Raw genomic sequence first — 23,937 nt, forward strand, 5'->3', positions numbered from 1 at the left:
GCAGATTGAGAAGAAGACGATAGGCCCATCTTTGGCGCAAATCAAAAATCAACCTTTGGGGAATAACTATCAGTACGCTGTTGAACGTCCAACGTGGAGTCAATTACAAGCGCATTACTGAACATGTTTCTATTGCTTCTTCGTGCAAGGGAAGTTGGAGGAGACCAGAGGATACAGTACCTGTTATGGATAGGTCCTCTGAAGCCCGGGTCAAACTTGCGTGGCTCACCTGTAAGCGAAGCAGATCATTGCATGGTTAGCCTCTAACATGCAAAACAACTGTGCCCTTGGTGAACTACAAGGCTTAGAAACAGGAACATCCACAGTAAATCTCCAATAACCAGACAAGTGACATGTAAGAGAGCAAATTATAAGTTATTGCATGTAGACTTAGACTATAGAGCAGAAACTGTCCTCGAGAAACATACGATAACTGCACATGGCATTACTGACAGGAATGCTCATGGCGATCAATGAGAGAGTAAAACAACAGCACACATTAGTCATAATATTGTGTCTGGTCCTGTCCTGCAATAAACATAACATGCAACTGCCTGGGAGGGCACTAACTATCCCAGTTCACAAGTCCTTTCTGTGTCTGTGTCCAAAATGGCACCCTATTCCCTATATAGTGCACCACTTTTTACCAGGACCCATAGGGCTCTGGTTAAAAGCAGTGGACTATGTAGGGAATGGGGTGCCATTTGGGACACATCCTATGTAGCTGTACTGAGGTACTAACATGATGCCAAGCTACTATAGATCAGGGGTTCCCAAATTCAGCACGGGGGAACATCCCACGTCTATTTCTGTCTTATACTCTGTACACAAGCCTCTTGTTGGTGGAAGGCTTATTTCCTGCAATCCTACACATTTTGTCATAGGGTGAACAGAGCATTTTGCAGTTTTAAAGCTAATTGTCTTGTAATTCTATACATTTTGCCATGTCGTATGTGTATTCATGTGATATTTGAGTGACTCAAAGATTACAACAAAATCTATGGACTTAAAAAACATTAGCTGGCATAGACTAGTGGTTCTGGACATTTCTGACAAGTTATAAATAGATCTCTAAGGTATGCAATGACAAGAGGAAAACTGATGATGCATTACCCAATTTCAAAATTGCACCTTGTGCATTCTACTATTACAACTTTCAAGAGTAAGTTGAAAGCCGGACTGAGTCCCACCCCACAGTTTGGGAACCACTGCTACAGATAACAGAAAGTTCTGTGTTTCACACAGAGCCTTTGGGGGTATATAAATCATCGAATTTAACTGCACAGAAGCACAGAAGGCATATCTGGGTCACTGCACAGGAATCTCCACTTGACCCTGTAAATGTTATCAGTCCCACTTTAAACACACTATACACCACCCCACGTGGCCCTCCTAAAAATCTGGTTATGTGTGTGTGTGTGTATATGTGTGTGTGTGCATGCGCACGTGTGTGCCTGTTGCCTGTAAACTTGTGTGTGTGTGTGTCGACGTGTATGCCCACACGTGTGTGTATGCATAATGCATATGGTTTGCTAGTGCCCCCATGGAGTTGCAGTATGAACGGTTCCTGTGAGCACATTCATCATCACACAGAGTGTAATTTCTCAGAGCAGCATGAGTGGGCTTATCTCCCATCTGCCTGTCTCTGAAGACCTGCTTCTGCTCTGAGAGATACAGCTCACTTGGCAGAACCCAGAACCATGGATACTGTACTATGCACTGGGCCTCCTAACTGAGCACTCATTAATCACTGGATGTCATTGGCTGAGACGGCGAGAGAGTGAGAAAGACGCATGGAATCACTCTTATGTCGATGATCAATCCCATGGCTGTGATGTTCATCTTTTCTGGTTGAAGACATTCTCTGAGCGGCACTGTTAGGATATTCAGGGATGACATTCGGAAGAGTCATTAGTTAATTAGCATAACATTCGGAAGAGTCATTAGTTATTTAGCAGATGCTTTTATCCGAAGCGATGTACAGAATGTATCAGATCCAAGGGAATTGAACCCATAACCCTTGCGACAGAAACACTATAATCCAAACCACTGAGTATGGAGCCTATTGTTCTGTACTGCTGTTGTGTTTTGATTCTAAATAAAAAGATGGGGACCTTGGAGATTTTCTTGGATCTCTCAGCCAAGGACACGTAGACACAGGACCAGGTGCAGTCGTAGTTGATGTGTGTTAATAGCCTGGTCATGTTTTGCATGACAATGACCACAGGAGTTTGCAAAACAGCCCAAACAGATCTGGGACCAGGCTAGTGTGTGTGCTAGTGCCTTATACAGCACATTTACTTATTTTAATTGGCAAACTACATCGATATGATAGAGACACGGATGCAAATTGATGCTATAAAGATATGAGACATCAATGATGCAGTGAAATGCCATTTACTGTACTATGGCAGTATGCTTTAGCTTGCCATGTTCCAAGACGTGAAGGTCATGACAGCAACAACATCTATTTCCTTAGGCAAAAGCAGCAACAAAAAAAAAACTTGGCATTAAAATCAGTGCAAGATGTTGGAATGGGACCCAGGACACCTGCACCAGGTATAGACCTGGGGTTTTCAAACTGGGATCCGCGGACGAGGTACTGCAGGGGGCCCATGATTTTATTTGGGAGGGGGGGATTTTGGGGGATTTTTTATGTGGAACATTATTACTTTATGACCATCACTAGCTGCAACAGAATACCTTCGCGGATACCCTTTTTATGTCTCTGCATCCAGGAAATTACAGTCATTGGAGCATTTTATTTTTTTTTGTATAGAAAATTCTTAGGCAGGCCGTCTAAGTGTTAATTTTAAAGAATGGAAAATCTGTTTCAGTGTCAAGTTAACATTACTATCTTTGAAAAGTAAAGCCTCGTTCACACTGTAGGCCTTATTAACGCTCAAATCAGTTTTCCTTTTCAAATCCGTTTTCTTACAAGTGACCAAATCGTATGTGTGTGTTCTGACAAAAGTCCTTTGCTGACATGGCTACGCTAGTTGACATGGTAACGATGGGTCCGCGCACAGTGGTGTAGGCTAATTTATGGTGGTGCTCATGCTCGTGCAAGCTAAGGTGACAACAATGCCTGCCATGGACATTTCCCAGTTGCTTTGAATGTTCAAAATTGTAGTGTGATAATGATCTGACTTACAAAACAAGTCCTTTTTGGCTAGCCAAAGCAGTCAACTAGCTAGCTAGGTAGCTGCTTCGCTTTCTAGCACATTCCCTATTTGTTTGTGGACAATTACCAAGCTAGTTAGCTACCACATGTCCTTGTCAAACTGTCAACAGAGTAGCTAGCAAGCAACAAGATATGCCAAATAACAATGTAAAAACCACTTGAGGGGCAAATATATCCAATTGGCCAAGAATCAGATTTGTATCCGACTTCAAATAACCCATGAAGGTGGTTTTAAAATGTGGCTTAAAATATCAGTTTCCATGTGCTTTTTGGCTGTTCAGACTTCAAGAAAGAGAACAGTTTTGAATTGAATATGATTTATTTTTATATGATTTGAGTCACTTCTAACTGACAATAAGAACAAGGCTTTACAATCAAATAAAAGCTAGACACTCGGGGAGAATCAAAAGCGGAGAAACATAGCATTAGCCATGGCAAAATGCATAGACTTGCAGGAAATTAGCTTTAAAACTGCAAAATTGTCTCTCAGCTCCATGCCAAACTGTTTAGAATTGCTGGAAATTATCTTTACAACAGCAACATTTTCTCTACACCGCAAAGATACCTTTCTAGCTAATAGACTTAGATGTTAGTTTCCACTTCCTCTTCCAATGAACTGTGGGGAGGTCAAAATAATGACACTGTCTACCAAATCTATTAATTTGAAATATTGATTACTTATTTTCCATTAACATTCACGACAAGACATTACTTTTTTGTTGTTGATAACATGATGGGGGTCCCTGGGTTGCCGGTTTGCCTGTGTGGGGGGTCCCTGGGCAAGAAAAGTTTGAAATCCCCTGCTATAGACGCTTCCAACAGAACTTTCACAGCCAGCTCGAGTAACTGGCAATGACTATTGGCCAAACAGACTCGCCATTGACAATTCCTACAGTATATGGCTTCAGAGTAGATATTGAAAGTGGGTCCTGTGCAGTAGGAGATTGGTTGGATCTGTGTCAGCACTTCCGCAAGGCGTATGATACTAATAGAAACTTGCTACCTTTCTGTGATGCATCATTAGTTGCCTTAAGTTGTTTTTATATCCCGGTGGATGTTCTTACAAACCGGTGGCTGGCAGGTTGCATCACATTAACTCATATCAGAGCTAATTAGAGCTCCAGCTGCCGGGGGTTGTGAGCTGGCTATCTGTTGGACCGGAACTCAAGCAACCAGGCAGAATGCAAATCGACAGAAAACATTTTTTCATAGATATTGCTATGTGTGTGAATATTTCAAGCGACTGAGTGCTCCCTGGTCTTTGTCAGCCATCGTGGTGAAAACAGACGGGTCGGTATCAAGGGGAGGATTGAGGATGGGAATTCATACAGAGATGAAGGGAAGCCAACGGCAAGAGGACAGATTGTGCAACAGCAAGGGGCAGGAGGAAATTGTCTTGGGAGAGCCTGAGATATCGCTCTCTCTCTATGTCAGTGATGAACACTCAGTAAGTCCATGCAGAGGCCCGCCAGTGTGTTCTACTGGGGAACCAATGGGGGCCGTGGGCATCAGCCTCTTGTTAGGGTGTAAAAAGCGGTCACCAGCTTGGCGATCAATGTCTATACCATACTATTGGGTGCATATACTCACAGACCTAAATGCAAGTTTCCAGAGCACTCTTACAACATTAATCAACAACATGAGTGGCTGAAATTCACTAGATTCTCATCAGTACAAACACACCAAACCAGGATTTGCTTATTGGGCACAACCTGTGAATCCTGAACGCTTAGCTTTATTAGTGTACTCACCACAGTAGCCTGGCATTTCCTCCTCTCAGAAGGCCTCTGAGCTTTATTCTGGTTCACAAAACTGACTATAGACCCATTATACATTACCGGCGGGCCCGACATTCACCAGTAACACTGAACCACCAGTATACTTGGCCTTGGTTGATGACTGTACTCAGACTTGGCCAGTGCAAAGAGAGTAGTGGATGTGTGATGTGTTGCTGGGGTCAGGATGAACGAAGGGCTATAGTCAACAAAATGTGGAAAATGCCTGCGAGGCATATTGTGGCAGTTAGATAACATCATTGTGTTGGCTCTGTTGAACCCGTGCACAGCAACATCGAGGGTGCAAACTGATGGTGCCTGATGTCCTAAAGATAGCAGCATCATTTTTGAAGGTAAATATTGAACTTTTGCTAAATAAGGTGTTCAATAAACAGTCAAGTAACATATACTTATTTCAAATTTGATTCCCCAGCATTTAGAACTGCATGATTTTCTAAGCTTTGACTGTCATGTTTCTAACTAATTACTTCAAGAAATGTCTTCAAATGTGTCTGTCCCATTTTGTTTCCAAAGGCTGAAGTTAATTGAGAATTTCTGTGCAGCCCTGAAGATCATACTGTATGTGTAAGCACTAAGCAATGGTGAATAAGGCTTGGAATTGTGAGTCAATGCTAAGAATTTTGTCAAAGGGAATGGACTAAATGTGGAAGAAAAATGTTAAGACACGCTGCAATCCTTTTTCAGGATAATGCACATCATTTTAAATTCTAAATTGCTGATCTGCAATGAATACACCTAAGTACTAATTCCACTGTCCACACCAACATTGATGGTTTTTGGTCGTTTTTGGTTTTACTCTTATCAAAACATTGCATCTTTAATTTACAATCTGTAGAAACTTTGAGAATAGAAAGGTGCAACACTTTTGTCTAGCACAATTGAAACATATATGGCTAATAGAAGCTGAAGGGTCAGAGTAAAACATCTACCCAACACATTGATGGTGCCTGCCTGATGTCTTTATGATAGCAGCATCCTATTTGAAGGTAAGATTGAACTTAAATGGAATATCAGTTCAATAAACGCTCAAACAATTTTCTGTACAGCTATGAAATCAGATGAAATAACCCACCAAAGTCAATCAACAACCCATATTCAGTTCTAGAATAGTTTTAAATAAAATATTTACAGATTAAGAAGTAACTCAGTGTGTTTAGTTTATGTTACATTTAAAATATAGATATTTTTAGATCCATTTCCACAATGCATTAGATAATATAAAGATTTGGCCAAATCATATATTTTTCAGACACATTTTTTAAATGCAATTGTCTCAAGGCTTCAAAATCCTTTTTTAACATGTCTCCTCCCCTTTATCTACACTGGTTGAAGTGGATTTAACATCAATAAGGGATCATAGCTTTCACCTGGATTCACCTGGTCAGTCTATGTCAGGGAAAGAGCAGGTGTTTATAATGTCCAGATGTATTTCAATGTATTAAATACATTTTTGATAAATATATGATTTACGTATGAAATTAGAGATGACGGTGCATGTTGTGCACGTAGGGCACAGACAAATAGGTTGTCTGTAGTAGAGGTCGACTGATTATGAATTTTGAAAACTATTTCCCTCTATACCATTTGTATTTCATTAACCTTTGACTATTGGATGTTCTTATAGGCACTTTAGTATTGCCAGTGTAACAGTATAGCTTCCGTCCCTCTCATCGCTCCTCCCTGGGCTTCGAACCAGCAAGGCTGAGCGAAGGCTCAGAGCGAGTGACGTTTGAAATGCTATTAGCGTGCGCTAACTAGCTAGCCATTTCACTTCGGTTACACCAGCCTCATCTCGGGAGTTGATAGGCTTGAAGTCATAAACAGCGCAATGCTTGATGCACAACGAAGAGCTGCTGGCAAAACGCACGAAAGTGCTGTTTGAATGAATGTTTACACGCCTGCTTCTGCCTACCACCGCTCAGTCAGATACTTGTATGCTCAGTCAGATTATATGCAACGCAGGACACGCTAGATAATATCTAGTAATATCATCAACCATGTGTAGTTAACTAGTGATTATGATTGATTGTTTTTTATAAGATAAGTTTAATGCTAGCTAGAAACTTACCTTGGATTACTGCATTCGCGTAACAGGCAGTCTCCTTGTGGAGTGCAACGAGAGAGAGGCAGGTCGTTATTGCGTTGGACTAGTTAACTAAGGTTGCCAGACTGGATCCCTCGAGCTGACACGGTGAAAATCTGTCGTTCTGCCCCTGAACAAGGCAGTTAACCCACCGTTCCTAGACCGTCATTGAAAATAAGAATGTGTTCTTAACTGACTTGCCTAGTTAAATAAAAGGTATAAAAAAAATAATACAAATAAAAAAATCGTCACCCAAAAATATCGATTTCCGATTGTTATGAAAACTTGAAATCGTCCCTAATTAAATCGGCCATTCCGATTAATCGGTCGACCTCTAGTCTGTAGTTATCTGTAGGTAGTATGTGTCTGTAGTTGGTTTGTGTTTACAGTGTTTAAATATGGAATGAGGATGTTAGCAATATGTATACACAAATGCAATGTACAGTTTGCAAGTATGTGTGATGTGTGCTGTAGTGAGGGGTTAGTCTTGCGAAGCCAGATGCCGTAGTCTAGACAGAGGCTAGTGGCCATTATTTGTCCAAGCAAATAACAAGGCTCAGCAAATCTCTCATGTCTAATGTTAGCAATTTTTGTAGGAGAATTTCATCATCCAATGGAGATTTCATCATCCAATGCAAATGAACTGGTCATTATAGCTACTCTCTGGGGCATTGAGAGCAGACTGGGTATGGAATTACATATCACAAATCATTGTACTCCAATCCCATTTGCATCCTCTGTCTGCCAAAGCTAAAGATTATGGGTCAATCTACACCACAGCATTGACCTGCCATCATTGACCGTGACATAACAGATTGATGGTTTAACAAAGTTGTGTCACTCCCCTCAAATTCCACATTCCAATCATTCAGTGGTTAATCAATGGATGTCCTTGAAGATATACACTCACCGGACAGTTTATTAAGTACACCCATCTAGTACCGGGTCATAACCCCCCCTCTTTGCCTCCAAAACAGCCTGAATTCTACAAGGTGTTGGAGACATTCCACAGGGATGTTGGTCCATGCTGACGCGATGGCATCATGCAGTTGCTGCAGATTGGACGGCGGTACATTCATGCTGCAAACAACCCGTTCCATCTCATCCCAAAGATACTCTATTGGGTTGAGGTCTGGGGTCTGCGCAGGCCACTCACTGTCATGTTCCAGGCAATGTTTTCACACTCCTCAATTGTTCAGTGTTGGTGATCGCGTGCCCACTGGAGCCGCTTCTTGTTGTTTTTAGCTGATTTGAGTGGAACCCAATGTGGTCGTCAGTTGCAATAGCCCATCTGTGACAAGGATTGACAAGTTGTGCATTCCGAGAGGCATTTCTGCACACGACTGTTGTACTGTGCCGTTATTTGTCTGTTTGTGTCCTGCCTGTTAGCTTGCACGATTCTTGCGATTTTCCTTCAACCACTGACATCAACAAGCTGTTTTTCGCCCACAGGACTGCCGCTAACTGGATGTTTTTTGTTAATCGCACCATTCTCGGTAAACCCTAGACACTGTCGTGCGTGAAAAGCCCAGGAGGGCGGCCGTTTCTGAGATACTGGATTCGACGATCATACCACACTCAAAGTTGCTTAGGTCACTTGTTTTGCCCATTTTAACATTCAATCGAACAGTCACTGAATGCCTCGATACCGGTCTGCCTGCTTTATATAACAAGCCACAGCCATTTTCCTAAACGGGGTGGAGTACCTAAAAAAAATTGTCCGGTGAGTATTATAGGAGAGTTTCAACTAGACAGTCTTCGTTTCAGTCAGGCCGATTCCAAACAGTAAGCTGAGTGGTGGGAAGCAACTTCAAAATGCCTGTGCTGGAGCCTTTCCAAACGTAACAGCCCGGCGTGGGGTGATAAAGCTCAGCGCTTCAGGGAAAATCATTTGAGGGTGTTTTTCATCATGTTGTATTTCAAGTTTTTTGGTGGAAGAGAACATAATGCTGTTACTACTGGAGCCCTCCTGATGGGGCTGGTTGTAATAGTGTAGACTTATGGAGTTCGTGCCCAAACTGATTCACCAGGCAAATAGTCTGTCTGATACCGGATAATATAACAATTCATTCAGTCAATTCTTGGTCTAGTTCCATGTGAGAGCAACGTAGATATAGCAGAAACTAAAATGTATCTTATTACTGGGAGAGAGAAAAAACTACTAGGCAAAGATCTTTTCAAATCACTGTAAATGTAAAAATTCTCTTTTACTGAACTGAATTGTGTCATTAGCCTTGGTCGGACTGGATGTCCTTGGTAGAGGGCTGTGATAGGGCTGAAGAGGCTTTGTAAAAAGGCTAGAAAGGGATGCCAGACTGACTGTATTTGTGTCTGTTATAAAATCATTATTCAGGGATGAGGTAAGGCCACAAAAACAGCAGTATATTCCTTGATTAAATGCCTCTTTATGGAGATATATATTGGGCTTTTGTATTTTTGGTTGTCCTCATATACACTGTTGTCAATGTCAACCCAAGTACAGTATGGCACTGTTTCCCCTTGCTCTCATCTCTCTCCCCTCCTCCTCCTCCGACTTTCTCAGCCTTTCCCCATAAACACATCCAGTACACAGACACAACAACACAGGCGGACACAGGCACCAGTGTCCTCATGTTCCACTATGTAACACAGGCTTCTTTCATAGGGTGGCCAGGCAAACGGCTCCACCACTGCAGGTGCAGCGCCTGGGTTGGAGCTGAGACGCCTTTCAGTTGGCCTTTTCCATTCTGCCCATTCATGAACATAATTAGACGGAGTGGCTGGCTGCAGAATGTCGGGTGTTTCTCATCTTTGAGGGTCGGGTGTTTCTCAACCCCTTTCACCCTTTTTTCAGCATGGTGTCATGCAGGAAAAAAAAACTTCAACGTTCCGCATTGCAAATATCAATAGCTTAGCAAAGCAAGCACAGCGTGCAGGTTTGAGAGAACTTCTCTTTTCATTCATATTTGATGAGGCAAAGCCTTATTCTAAATTCAAATTTTTTATTTATTCATTCATCAATCTACACACAATGCCACATATTGACAAAGCAAAAACAGGTTTTAGACATTTGAAATATCACTTTTAAATAAGTATTCAGACCCATTACTCAGTACTTTGTTGAAGCACCTTTGGCAGCAATTACAGCATTGAGTCTTTTTTGGTTTCTCCCATTCTTCTCTGCAGATCGTCTCAAGCTCTGTCAGGTCTCCAGAGATGTTCGATCGGGTTCAAGTCCGGGCTCTGGCTGGGCCACTCAAGGACATTCAGAGACTTGTCTCGAAGCCACTCCTGCCTTGTTGTCTTGGCTGTGCGCTGAGGATCGTTGTCCTGTTGGAAGGGGAAATTTCACCCCAGTCTGAGGTCCTCAGTGCTCTGGAGCAGGTTTTCATCAAGGATCTCTCTTCACTTTGCTCCGTTCATCTATGCCTCGATCCGTACTAGTCTCCCAGTCCCTGCCGCTGAAAAACATCCCCACAGCATGATGCTGCCCCTACCAGGCTTCACCGTAGGGATGGTGCCATGTTTCCTCCAGTTGTTTCCTCCAGTTCAATCTTGGTTTCATCAGACCAGATAATCTTGTTTCTCATGGTCTGCGGGTCTTTAGGTGATTTTTGGCAAACTCCAAGCGTGCTGTCATGAGCCTTTTACTGAGGAGTGGCTTCCGTCCGGCCACTCTACCATAAAGGCCTAATCGTTACGATTTGGTCCTGCGGTACATACCTACACGTACGCTACGGTCAAAAGACGCAGGCCTCCTTACTGTCCCTAGAATTTCTAAGCATACAGCTGGAGGCAGGTCTTTCTCCTATAGAGCTCCATTTTTATGGAATGGTCTGCCTACCCATGTGAGAGACGCAGACTCGGTCTCAACCTTTAAGTCTTTATTTTATTGAAGTCCTATGATTGAGTGTAGTCTGGACCAGGAGTGTGAAGGTGAACGGAAAGGCGCTGAAGCAACTAACCACCCTTGCTGTCTCTGCCTGGCCGGTTCCCCTCTCTCCGGTTCCCCTCTGGGATTCTCTGCCTCAAACCCTGTTACAGGGGCTGAGTCACTGGCTTACTGGTGCTCTTCCATGCTATCCCTAGGAGGGGTGCATCACTTGAGTGGGTTAAGTCACTGATGTGATCTTCCTGTCCGGGTTAGCGCCCCCTCTTGGGTTGTGCCGTGGGGGAGATCTTTGTGGGCTATAGTCTGCCTTGTCTCAGGATGGTAAGTTGGTGGTTGAAGATTTCCCTCTAGTGGTGCTGTGCTTTGGCAAAGTGGGTGTGGTTATATCCTGCCTGTTTGGCCCTGTCCGGGAGTATTGTTGGACAGGGCCACAGTGTCTCCTGACCCCTCCTGTTTCATCCTCCAGTATTCATGCTGCAGTAGTTTATGTGTCGGGGGGCTAGGACCAGTCTGTTATATCTGGACCCTTTATCCTGTCTTATCCGGTGTCCTGTGTGAATTTAAGTATGCTCTCTCTAACGCGCTCTCTAATGCTCTCTCTCGGAGGACCTGAGCCCTAGGACCATGCCTCAGGACTACCTGGCCTGATGACTCCTTGCTGTCCCCAGTCCACCTGGTTGTGCTGCTGCTCCAGTTTCAACTGTTCTGCCTGCGTCTATGGAACCCTGACCTGTTCACCGGACGTGCTACCTGTCCGAGACATGCTGTTTTCAACTCTCTAGAGACAGCAGGAGCGGTAGAGATACTCTGAATGACAATTACTCCTGAGGTGCTGACCTGTTGCACCCTAGACAAACACTGTGATTATTATTATTTGACCCTGCTGGTCATCTATGAACATTTGAACATCTTGGCCATGTTCTGTTATAATCTCCACCCGGCACAGCCAGAAGAGGACTAGCCACCCCTCATAGCCTGGTTCCTCTCTAGGTTTCTTCCTAGGTTCTGGCCTTTCTAGGGAGTGTTTCCTAGCCACCGTGCTTCTACATCTGCATTGCTTGCTGTTTGGGGTTTTAGGCTGCGTTTCTGTACAGAACTTTGTGACATCAGTTGACGTTAGAAGGGCTTTATAAATGCATTTGATTGATGGATTGATTGATTGGTGGAGTGCTGCAGAGATGGTTGTCCTTCTGGAAGGGTCTCCCATATCCACAGAAGAACTCTAGACCTCTGTCAAAGTGACCATCGGATTCTTGGTCACCTTGTTTTTTACTCTGACAAGCACCTCCAACTGTGGGACCTTATAAAGACAAATCATGTCCAATCAATTGAATTTACCACAGGTGGACTCCAATCAAGTTGTAGAAACATCTCAAGGACAATCAAGGTTAACAGGATGCACCCGAGCTCAATTTCAAGTCTCATAGCAAAGAGACTGAATACTTATGTAAATAAGGTATTTCTGTTTTTATTTTTAATACATTTCAAAAAAATTCTAAAAACCTGTTTTCTCTTAGTCATTATGGGGTATTGTGTGTAGACTCCACACACAGAGACATGTACAAAGCTCTCCGTTGCCCTTACCATAACTCTACCCTGCAAAGCGCTACAGAGGGTAGTGCGTACGGCCCATTACATCACCGGGGGCCAGGTTTCCTGCCATCTAGGACCTCTATACCAGGCAGTGTCAGAGGAAGACCCCAAAAATTGCCAAAGAATCCAGCCACTCTGCTACCGCACAGAAAACGGTACCGGAGCATCAAGTCTTGGTCCAAAGGCCCCTCAACAGCTTCTTCCCTCAAGCCATAAGATGGGTGAACAGCTAATCAAATGCCTATCCGGACTATTTGCATTGACACCCCCCCCCCTTTTTTTTTTACGCTGCTGCTACTCACGGTTTATTATCTATGCAGAGTCACTTTACCCCTACCTACATGTACATATTACAATACCGGTACAGCCTGTGTATATAGCCTCATTATTGTGTTCCTTTTTTAAACTTTAGGTTATTTAGTAAATATTTTCTTAAGTCTTATTTTTCTTAAAACTGCATTGTTGGTTAAGGGCGTGTCAGTAAGCATTTCACGGTAAGGTCTACACCAGTTGTATTCGGTGCACGTGACAAATACAATTCCACTTGATTTGATTTGAAAACCGTAGCAGTTCTTTGAGGCTCATCTTCTTCTCTCTGGCCTGTATACTGTATCGACCCAGTCCGTCTGTGTTGTGTTCTGTCATAACCCTCCACCAAACCCAACTTATCACAAGCTTGGGACACCAAGGGTCAAGAGAGCGGATCTTTAGGGCAGACCTTCGGCTTCAAAGTGTTATTAGTATATTAGTAAACCCCACTGAACGTGCGAGCATGCACACACACACACACACACAGTGAGAACTGCCTTAACATAAAACCGCGCTGAGCCTCACATTGGGTGCAGCATGCTGATCACACTACCCACTCTCCCTGCTATGGCCCAACCTAAATAAAGGATTTGGAATCCATCACAGAAGAAATCAAAGCGGTCTAAACACTCTAGAGGGCTGTATTATATTTTAGTTTATTAGGACATGCATACACAACCACTCTCTTTCTATCAGCACTGTTCCCTATCGCTCTCACTAATGTCACATACACCTGGAAAAGTCTATCCTCTCCTTTAACAAACTAGAACTCCCAAATGTCTGCACTTATATCAGACTCCTGAGTCCTCACTCAGCTTAACTCAATTACCCCCAATAGATCCTCTGCCTATGCAGGAATCAAATCCACAACTCTGACTTAACAACCACCATGCTCCAACCAACTGAGCCACCAGAACCACAGATGCACTGTGGCTGGCATATCTGGAGTGGACTTCAACATAGGAGCAATATTTAAACAGCCCCCTGTTCCAAAACCGTAAGACACCACACTGACATCCACTCTGTAGGAGGGAGAGAGGCAGCAGGGCACAGGGTGGGCTCCCCCAGGGGGTTAGGGTTAGCATTTTAGTGTCAGCCTCTGACAGCTAGCCTGCAGCAGACAGAGCCAGAGTAGAGAGAAAGAGAGGCAAGCAGGCAGTGTGTTTGGGGGACTGTGACCTTGGCTACTTGTTTGATGTAGCAGGGTGTGATGGGAGGTGGGGGGGGGGGGGGGGGGCTAGGTCCCCAGGCATGTCACTAGCAGCCCTGTTTTCCTGTGAAATGAGTCTCATTCTGGACCAGTGACAGGCTCAACTGGCTTTGGTTTGGGTTTATATGGATTTTAGTGGTGAGACGCGGGAAACGACGCCTGTTTATTAATCTCGATTCACCTTCGGGGACTTGTGTAATATGTAGGTTTGGGGAGAGGCACCACAGTTTAAATGCTAAATCAAGTACACACACAAACGCATGCAATGTTGTTCCTTTATTGTTATTAACACTACACATTGCATTTCAGACTAAATCCTCTCCCTAATACAGTGATCAAATCAAATCATATGTGATTGGTCACATACACGTATTTAGCAGATGTTATTGCGGGTGTAGCGAAATGCTTGTGTTCCTAGCTACAAAAGTGCAGTAGTATCTAACAATTCACAGTAATACACACGGAAAGCGGTACCAGAGCGCCACGTCTAGGTCCAAGAGGCTTCTAAACATATTTTACCCCTCAAGCCATAAGACTCCTGAACATCTAATCAAATGTGACACTTCAATGACGTGCACAACAACTCTCTAATATCAGTCTGTTGCCAATTTGACTAAAGTTGCATGTGGCGTTATAGCCAGTACCCAAAACAATCACTTAGTTAACTTAATTGATTAAGTGACAGTAAGAATTGATTTTGGGGCCTTGAGGGAGGGCCAGCCTCTTAATGTGGTTAATGTTCATTTAGAACCTCTTGGTGCTTATCCTCAGGCTAAGGGATTCTCATAAGCCTATGCCTCAAGCGCTTTTTCCTTTCTCGCTCTCCTCTCTCTATTTCTCAGTCATTTTCTAATTCACATCAATGTGGAGTTGGCTGAGAACCCAGTATAATAGCATATCCCTGAAGTGTTTTACATAAAGGCCCTCACCTCTGCAGCCCCACGTACAGAATAAATAACACGGGAGCAGCAATCGATGACTTTCATCTCAGGATAATGATCCAGCTGTGTGTGGAATCGGTTGTTGGACCTGAATCATTCGACACCGTGTATTCTCCACCACCGTCATCATGATCCCCGACCTCACAGTATCACAGACTCAAACAAAGACCTGAAGCTGTTTGCATGCTGCGATTGCAGCCGTCTCATTCACTCTGTCTTTGGGTTGTGCTTAATAAATCACTGTCGTTGTAAGTTAGCCCAGCAGTCCAACACAGAGAGGGACTGTATCCATGCTGCAAATTGGATATTGAAGCAACGCCTGTGTGCATAGCGTTGCCTGAAACAAAGAGACATAGTTGTCCATTTAGAGCCAACTCTGTTCAATTTGCGCAGGGTCAAGAAAAGGCAGTTCATGTTCGCCTGACTTGATACAATGTGTGCTTGTGGAAGTTTTTAACTGACTCAAGTCTGTCATCATCTCCGAAACTTCAGGCAACCGTGATAGGCTCCACTGTAATAGTCTGAGGAAAGTGCTGAGGCATTTCACATGGGAAGAACATAACCTTGTTCAAAATAATGAGTACGAGCATCATACAGAGTAAACGAAGGTGTGTAGGAGTACCACACTGTGATACCATCAGTCTTCATATTGAGTGAGTGGTAGAAGAGAGCCGAGGCACTTAAAAGCCAATCATGGGTGTAAAAATGCCACACTCAGGCAAGCTGATCATGCGAGAAATGTGTTAATTATTAAGGTGCCCAGCTCATCATTTTTTGACGGTGAACGCTACTCTATCTAAATTGTCACTTAATAACGTTTTTTTGATTGTCTGTGAAAAAGCACTGGAAGTGTGAAAGTTGGTGTGTGATAGAATGTGCACAAACTGAGCATGTCTGCAAGTGTGTATCAAATCTATGTGTATTGTTGCTTGCTTGCCTAGTGTGTGTGTGTGTGTGTGTGTGTGTGTGTGTGTGTGTGTGTGTGTGTGTGTGTATGTGACTATCTCATCCATTTCCATTTTGCTAAAGGCAGGTTGGGGAGGACGATAGACTTTTTACCCCTAGTATCCCTCTCTGCCTGTGAAAGACCATTTGGACAGGCTGGCTGACTGAGCAACAGCACCAGAGAGAGGCCATTTGAACAGATCAGCTGACCTAAACATGGGGAGTCAGCACAACTCCATCCCATGCGCCACTGACTAAGTCTCCAACTGCCCAGGTTGCATTTAAAGACGCAGAGCCTCAATTCCCTTCTCAGATGGAGGAGCTTATTCCCATCCTTTAGATAATTACAGCAACGTGTTGCATTGGAGTGATCAGGTAGTTTACACCATAAGCATACAATCAAATGTTGAAACTTTATGTTCAGAATGTTGCAGTAAAGCTTTCTCTCTAGCTCTGCTTCATCACAGTGTTAAAGGGATAGTTCCGGATTTTGTGTGAAGCCCTTTATCTACTTCCCCAGAGTCAGATGAACATGTGGTACCGTTTTTATGTTTCTGCGTCCAGTATGAAGGAATTTGGAGGTAGTTTTGCGAGACTTCGTTAACTAGCTTAGCGCAAAGACATGCTAGCCTTTCCCGACAACATCCAGTCTTTGCGTTAAGATAGCGCTGACACTAGTTAGCAGTGGGCGCAGATACATAAAAATGGTACCATAAGTTCATCTGACTCCGAGAAAGCGGATAAAGGGCTTCATTGCCAAAATCCCGAACTATCCCGTTAAAGTGTGGGCTGAATCCTGAGTTTGGGGTAAGAGGTCAAACTCCAGCTGACATGCTAGAAACATGATTGGCAGGGGCCTGGAGTCATGGGAACCGAGTGACACACAGGGTTAGTGTGGAGAGAGATGACAGACACTGCAACTTTCCCATGAAGTCATACTGAATATACGGACCATGACACTCACTAACAATGACAAGTTCTACTATAGACACTCCCCTACATATTTATTTAGAACTTGTCTCTATACTTTGGCTCTATACTCCAGCATTGTGTTTTATGAGGTGACAGTACATAATGTCACCTTTTATGTGAGGATATTTTCATACATACAGTATCTTTTTTTATACCATTTAGAAATGAAAGCACTTTAAGTATCTAGTCCTTCCATTTGAAGGCGTTATAAGTATTTGGACAAATTCACTTATCGTGTATTGCACTTAGTCAAACGTCTAGTATTTGGTACCGTATTCCTAGCACGCAATGACGACATCAAGCTTGTGACTCGACCAACTTGTTGGATGGATTTGCAGTTTGCTTTGGTTGTGTTTCAGATGATGCTATGCCCAATAGAGATGAATGGCAAATAATGTATTGTGTGTCATTTTGGAGTCACTTTTATTGTAAATAAGAATAGAATATGTTTCTGAACACTTCTACATTAACGTGGATGCTGCCATAATTAAGGACAATCCTGAAAGAATCGTGACTAATGATGAGTGAGAAAGTAGCAGATGCATAAATATCATAGAACCAAGACAATCCTAACCTCTCCAGTTGGTGGTAATGGTGATAGGTTAGCATGTTATGGGGCATGACCTTTCTGCATCTATAACTTTCTCACTCATCATTATTCTCAATTCATTCATGATTATCTGTAATGATGGTAGCATCCACATTAAAGGGATACTTCAGGATTTTGGCAATGAAGCCCTTTGTCTACTGCACCAGAGTCAGATGAATTGGTGGATAACGTTGTTAATGTTTCTGCGTCCAGTATAAATCACGTTAGAGGTAGTTTGGCGAGCCAAGGCTAACTAGCGTTAGTGCAATGACAAAGTCTATGGTAAAACTAGCCTGCTAGCTTTTACCATAGACTTCCAGTCATTGTGCTAAAGTTAGTTAGAAATTTCCTTCAAACTGCACAGAGAGAGATAAAAATGGTATCCACAAGTTCATCTGATCCTGGGTAAGTAGATAAAGAGCTTCATTTTCATAATCGCGAAGTATCCCTTTAATGTAGTTCAGAAACATATTATATTCTAATTAACAATAAAAGAGTGGCGCCAATATGACACAATACATTACTTACCATTAATTTCAATTGGGCACAAAATAATCCCAAAACACAACCAAAACAACTGCAAATGCATCCATCATGTTTATAGAGTCACAAGCTTGTTGTAGTCATTGCATGCTATGAATATGGGCCCAAATACTAAACTTTTGATTCAATTGAATACACTATATGACACATTCAAATGGGGGGACTAGATACACTATACAGTGGCAAGAAAGAGTATCCGAACCCTTTGGAATTACCTGGATTTCTGCATAAATTTGTCATCAAATTTGATCTGATCTTCATCTAATTCACAACAACAGACAAAATAGGGTGCTTAAACCAATAACACACAAATTATTGTATTTTTCTTGTCTATACTGGGTACATATTTTAAACATTCACAGTGTAGGTTGGAAAAAGTATGTGAACCCCGAGGCTAATGACTTCTCCAAAAGCTAATTGGAGTCAGGAGTCAGCTAACCTGGAGTCCAATCAATGAGACGAGATTGGAGATGTTGGTTAGAGCTGCCCAGCCCTGTAAAAAAACACTCACAACATTTGAGTTTGCTATTCACAAGAAGCATTGCCTGATGTGAACCATGCCTCGAACAAAAGAGATCTCAGAAGACCTAAGATTAAGAATTGTTGACTTGCATAAAGCTGGAAAGGGTTGCAAAAGTATCTCTAAAAGCCTTGATATTCATCAGTCCACGGTAAAACAAATTGTCTATAAATGGAGAAAGTTCAGAACTGTTGCTACTCGCCCTAGGAGTGGCGGTCTTGCAAAGATGACTGCAAGAGCACAGCGCAGAATGCTCAATGAGGTTAAGAAGAATCCCAGAGTGTCAGCTAAAGACAGGCTAACATCTCTGTTGATGAGTTTACAATACGTAAAACACTGTAAAGTATGGTGGAGGAAGCATCATGGTTTGCTGATGCTTTGCTGCCTCAGGGCCTGGACAGCTTGCTATCATCGACACAAAAATATATTCCCAAGTTTATCAAGACATTTTGCAGGAGGCTATCTGTCCGCCAATTGAAGCTCAACAGTAGTTGGATGATGCAATAGGACAACGACCCAAAACACAGAAGTAAATCAACAGAAGAAAATACGCTTCAACAAAAGAAAATATGCCTCCTGGAGTGGCCAAAGGAGGGTCAACCAGTCCAAGGGGTTCACATACTTTTCCCACCCTGCACTGTGAATGTCTACAGACTGTGTTTTTCTTTTGTTGTGAATTAGATTAGATCACATTTTATGACACATTTTTCCAGAAATCCAGGTATTTCCAATGGGTTCACATACTTTTTCTTGCCACTGTATATACACATATTCACTTAGTGTTTTCAATTTAGTCAAAAGTTTAGTATGTGGGTCAATACTCGTAGCATGCAATGACTACATCAAGCTTGTGACTCTATAAACTCGTTGGATGCATTTGCAGTTGTTTTGGTTGTGTTTCAGATGCTGTTGTGCCCAATATAAATTACTGGTAAATAAGATATTGTGACATATTGGAGTCACTTTTATTGTTAATAAGAATAGAATATGTGCAGTATCAGTCAAAAGTTTGGACACACCGACACATCCCTGGGTCGCGAGCGACTGGAACGAGCTGCAACAAACACTCAATCAAATCAAAGTGTATTAGTCATATGCGCCGGATACAACAGGTGTAGTAGACCTTACAGTGAAATGCTTACTTACGAGCCCCTAATCAACAATGCAGTTAAAAAAAATGTTTTAAAAAATGTGAATAAGAAATAAAAGTAACAAGTAATTAAAGATCAGCAGTAAAATTACAATAGTGAGACAATATATAAGGGGGTACCGGTACAGAGTCAATGTGCGGGAGCACCGGTTAGTTGAGGTAATATGTACATGTAGGTAGAGTTATTAACTAAAGTGACGATGCATAGATAACAACAGAGTAGCAGCAGTGTAAAGGGGGGGGGCAATGCAAATAGTCTGGGTGGCCATTTGATTAGATGTTCAGGAATCTTATAGCTTGGGGGTAGAAGCTGTTTAGAAGCCTCTTCGACCTAGAACTGGCGCTCAACCTCAACCTTGCCAGTTGGTCAGCGCATTCTTGCAGTACACGTCCTGGTAATCCATCCATGCATGTTTCAGTGTTATTTGCCTCGTGTCACTGGGCAGCTCTCGGCTGTGCTTCCCTTTGTAGTCTGTAATGGTTTGCAAGCACTGCCACATCCGATGAGCACCAGAATCGCTGTAGTACGATTCGATCTTAGTCCTGTATTGACGCTTTGCCTGTTTGACGGTTCGTCTGTGGGCACAGCGGGATTTTTTATAAGCTTCCGGGTTAGAGTCCCACTCCTTGAAAGCGGCAGGTCTAGCCTTTAGGTTAGTGCGGTTGTTGCCTGTAATCCATGGCTTCCGGTTGGGGTATGTACGTATGGTCACTGTGGGGACTACGTCATCGATGCACTTATTGATGAAGCCAATGACTGGAACATCCCGGAACATATTCCAGACTGTGCTAGCAAAACAGTCCTGTAGCTTAGCATCTGCTTCATCTGACCACTTTTTTATTGATCGAGTCACTGGTGCTTCCTGCTTTAATTTTTGCTTGTAAGCAGGAATCAGGAGGATGTAATTATGGACAGATTTGCCAAATGGAGGGCGAGGGAGAGCTTTGTATGCGTCTCTGTGTGTGGAGTAAAGGTGGTCCAGAGTTTTTTTCCCCCCCTGGTTGCACATTTAACATGCTGATAGAAATTTGGTAAAACTGATATAAGTTTCCCTGCATTAAACTCCCCGGCTACTAGGAGCGCCGCCTCTGTGTGAGCATTTTCTTGTTTGCTTATGGAGGAATACTGCTCATTCAGTGCGGTCTTAGTGCCAGCATCAGTCTGTGGTGGTGTGTAAACAGCTACGAAAAATACAGATGAAAACACTCTAGGTAGATAGTGTCGTCTACAACTTATCATGAGATACTTTACCTCAGGCGAGCAAAACCTCAAGACTTCCTTAGATATCGTGCACCAGCTGTTATTTACAAAAATTGAGCACACAGCCATGCAACGTCCATAGACAAACATTGGCAGTAGAATGGCCTTACTGAAGAGCTCAGTGACTTTCAACATGGCACCATCATAGGATGCCCCTTTCCAACAAGTTCATAAAATCTCTGCCCTGCTAGAGCTGCCCTGGTCAACTGGAAGTGCTGTTTTTGTGAAGTGGAAACGTCTAGGGGCAACAACAGCTCAGCCGAGAAGTGGTAGACCACGCAATCTCACAGTACGTAACCTCTATCTGTCCTCGGTTCCAACACTCACTACCAATTTCCAAACTGCCTCTGAAAGCAACGTCAGCACAAGAACTGTTCTTCTGGAGCGTGATGAAATGGGTCTCCATGGCCGACCAGCCGCACACAAGCCTAAGGTCACCATTCTGTGCTTCCAACTTCAAATCAAATGTTAGTTGTCACATGCGCCAAATACAACAGGTGAAATGCTTACTTACAAGCCCTAACAACAATGCAGTTTAAAACATTTATTAAAAAATAAGAATAAGAAATAAAAGTATCAAATAATTAAAGACCAGCAGTAAAATAACAATAGCGAGGCTATATACAGAGGATACCGGTGGCAACAGTTTGGGGAATGCCCTTTCCTGTTTCAGCATGACAATGCCCCCGTGCACAAAGCGAGGTCTATACAGAAATGGTTAGTCGAGATCGGTGTGGAAGAACGTGACTGGCTTGCACAGAGCCTTGATCTCAACCTCATCGTACACCTTTGGGATGAATTAGGACACCGACTGTGAGCCAGGCCTAATCGCCCAACATCAGTGCCCGACCTCACTAATGCTCTTGTGGCTGAATGGAAGCATATCCCTGCAGAAATGTTCCAACATCTATTTGAAAGCCTTCCCATAAGAGTGGATGGAGTCTGTTATAGCAGCAAAGGGGGGACCAATTCCATATTAATGGAATGATTTTGGAATTAGATTTTTGACGAGCAGGTGGCCACATACTTTTGGTCATGTAGAGTACATGAAGTGCATTCATTTCAAAATGGTAAAACAGATAGCTATGCATGAAAACATTTGATCTCAAATTCAAAATGCTGGAGTATAAGAGCCAAATAAAAAAAATGTTGCTTCACTGTCTAAATAAATACTAGGGAAGTGTAGCCTACCTTTGCCTGTTGTCTCAAAGACTACATTGTGGATAAGATACTGTATGTGTTCAGATAAGCTGCTTGGACTGGGCTGGCTCACACACTGGTTTCAGCTATTCAGCTATTATAAGGATGACCCAATTATAATGATTGATCATGCACAGTAATGATTGATTATAATGAGGGTCAAGCCATCCTATAATCATGACCTTAAAATCACTACTTATAAGACGTTGTGACATGTACTTTCTGTAATAACAACAGACATGAGTAAAATAGCCTTCAGTGTATTGACTATTACTCTGTAATTACATAAGCCATAGCTAGAGCTTACATAGCTCTGCCTGCAATACTGTATCAGTGCTCCTTTGTCTAATAATCTGCGGCAAACTGTGTTATTACCGTATTATTGCTCATAAAAGCTGTCATTTCACACTTGAAATACTGTAGTTATGTGGCTTCTATGGCATCTGGCACGAGTCCAGGATTATATCATTTTCATAAACAACCTAACAAAGAGGACCAGCTAATGGACAGTCAATCTGCCCAGAGATTGAATATCCATATGCCAACCAGTCCGAAAACTGTCACTTAGGGACAAAGGGAAACAAATACTCTCTTTACATTGCTTGCCTATTTGCCAAATAACAATGGACATTGTTTATGAGCATTGTTGTTTATCTTGGCTTTCAGATGCAATTCACTTGTTTTCTTCATCAAACCAATACATTTAAGTCATCCATTGTCAATGGTTGAACAGGAAAATGGAAACGTTTTAATAATAATTGTTGAATTTAACCAGAGTATGCGTTTAAAACTGTAACAATAACCTTTTGTACCAATATGTTTGTGTACACTGCACGCCAAGTGTTAATCCCCAAGAGGGTGCACTGTATTCTGTGATCAACAAAAGCAGAGCTCCATAGCCAAACTATAATAGAAAGTTTCACTTGTGTTACATTTCATGACTGGAGTGAATTAAACAATATCATGACATTATTATATCCAGTAGGCCTACTTTCGAAATTAAAACATTGTTATTTTGGTAGCCAACACGCATGGTTAATTCGGCATCCAGTTTTGTAACAAAGTATTGCTTTATATGAGCGTTACATGTGCATAATATTGTATTGTATCTTGCTACAATGTTAGATTTTGGAAATCAGAGCTAGCGCCAGAAGCGACCCAATAACAAAAGTAAGCATACTGTTGTAGGCTATCCTTTGTCATGTCTTGAAGAAAGAACGGTTACCGACGTTAAACAAAGACGAACGTGGCGACTCACCATAGTATGAAGGAGGAATGTCAGTCTTCCTAGCCATTGCACCTCAGACAGGAGATTCTGCAGATATCATATGAGGAGGTGAACAGCGTTTTAATAGCCCAGTCTACGTAAATACAGTAGCCTACCTCGGGCCCTTGGTATGAGCTGTCTCCGCCACGCAGCTGAGCGAGCCGTGTTTACAGCACGAGAGAGCGTCATCAACCGTGTGATAAAACACTCTTAAAGGAGACGCATTCAGAGACTGGCACCAAGGTAGGCACGCTGATGGCAAATAAGAATGTTATACATGAATCTCGATATAGCCCTGATTCACACTTGACACTGTCACCATAATCTATATTGTGAATGTGTTAGTAAAATTGGAAAGCAATGTATCAATCAGATTGATTTATAAAGCCCTTCTTACACCCCAAACAGCAAGCAATGCAGGTGTAGAAGCATGGTGGCTAGAGGAAAAACTCCCTGGAAAAGGCCGGAACCTAGGAAGAAACCTAGAGAGGAACCAGGCTATG

The 23,937-nt window shown here is 42.7% G+C and overlaps 1 protein-coding gene across 4 annotated transcripts in view; it reads right to left on the minus strand.

The window, feature by feature from the left end:
- slc44a5b (solute carrier family 44 member 5b) overlaps window positions 1-23,632 on the minus strand; it is a 54,403-nt gene extending 30,771 nt beyond the window's left edge. For 3 of the 4 annotated variants that reach the window (XM_021603366.3, XM_021603365.3, XM_090235232.1), the window contains exons 1-2: window positions 23,426-23,618; window positions 181-229 (exon numbers count right to left, since the gene is read on the minus strand). In XM_021603366.3, the coding sequence (XP_021459041.3) occupies window positions 181-229; window positions 23,426-23,462 (86 nt within the window). In that variant the 5' untranslated portion in view covers window positions 23,463-23,618. Of the gene's footprint in view, window positions 1-180; window positions 230-23,425 lie in introns of all 4 variants that reach the window. The other variant, XM_090235234.1, reaches the window with a different exon arrangement.
- Window positions 23,633-23,937: the final 305 nt, after the last annotated feature.

Source organism: Oncorhynchus mykiss, chromosome 5 (genome assembly GCF_057628025.1).
Source record: "Oncorhynchus mykiss isolate SJ-2025 chromosome 5, ASM5762802v1, whole genome shotgun sequence".
In the NCBI taxonomy this organism is placed as follows: domain Eukaryota; kingdom Metazoa; phylum Chordata; class Actinopteri; order Salmoniformes; family Salmonidae; genus Oncorhynchus; species Oncorhynchus mykiss.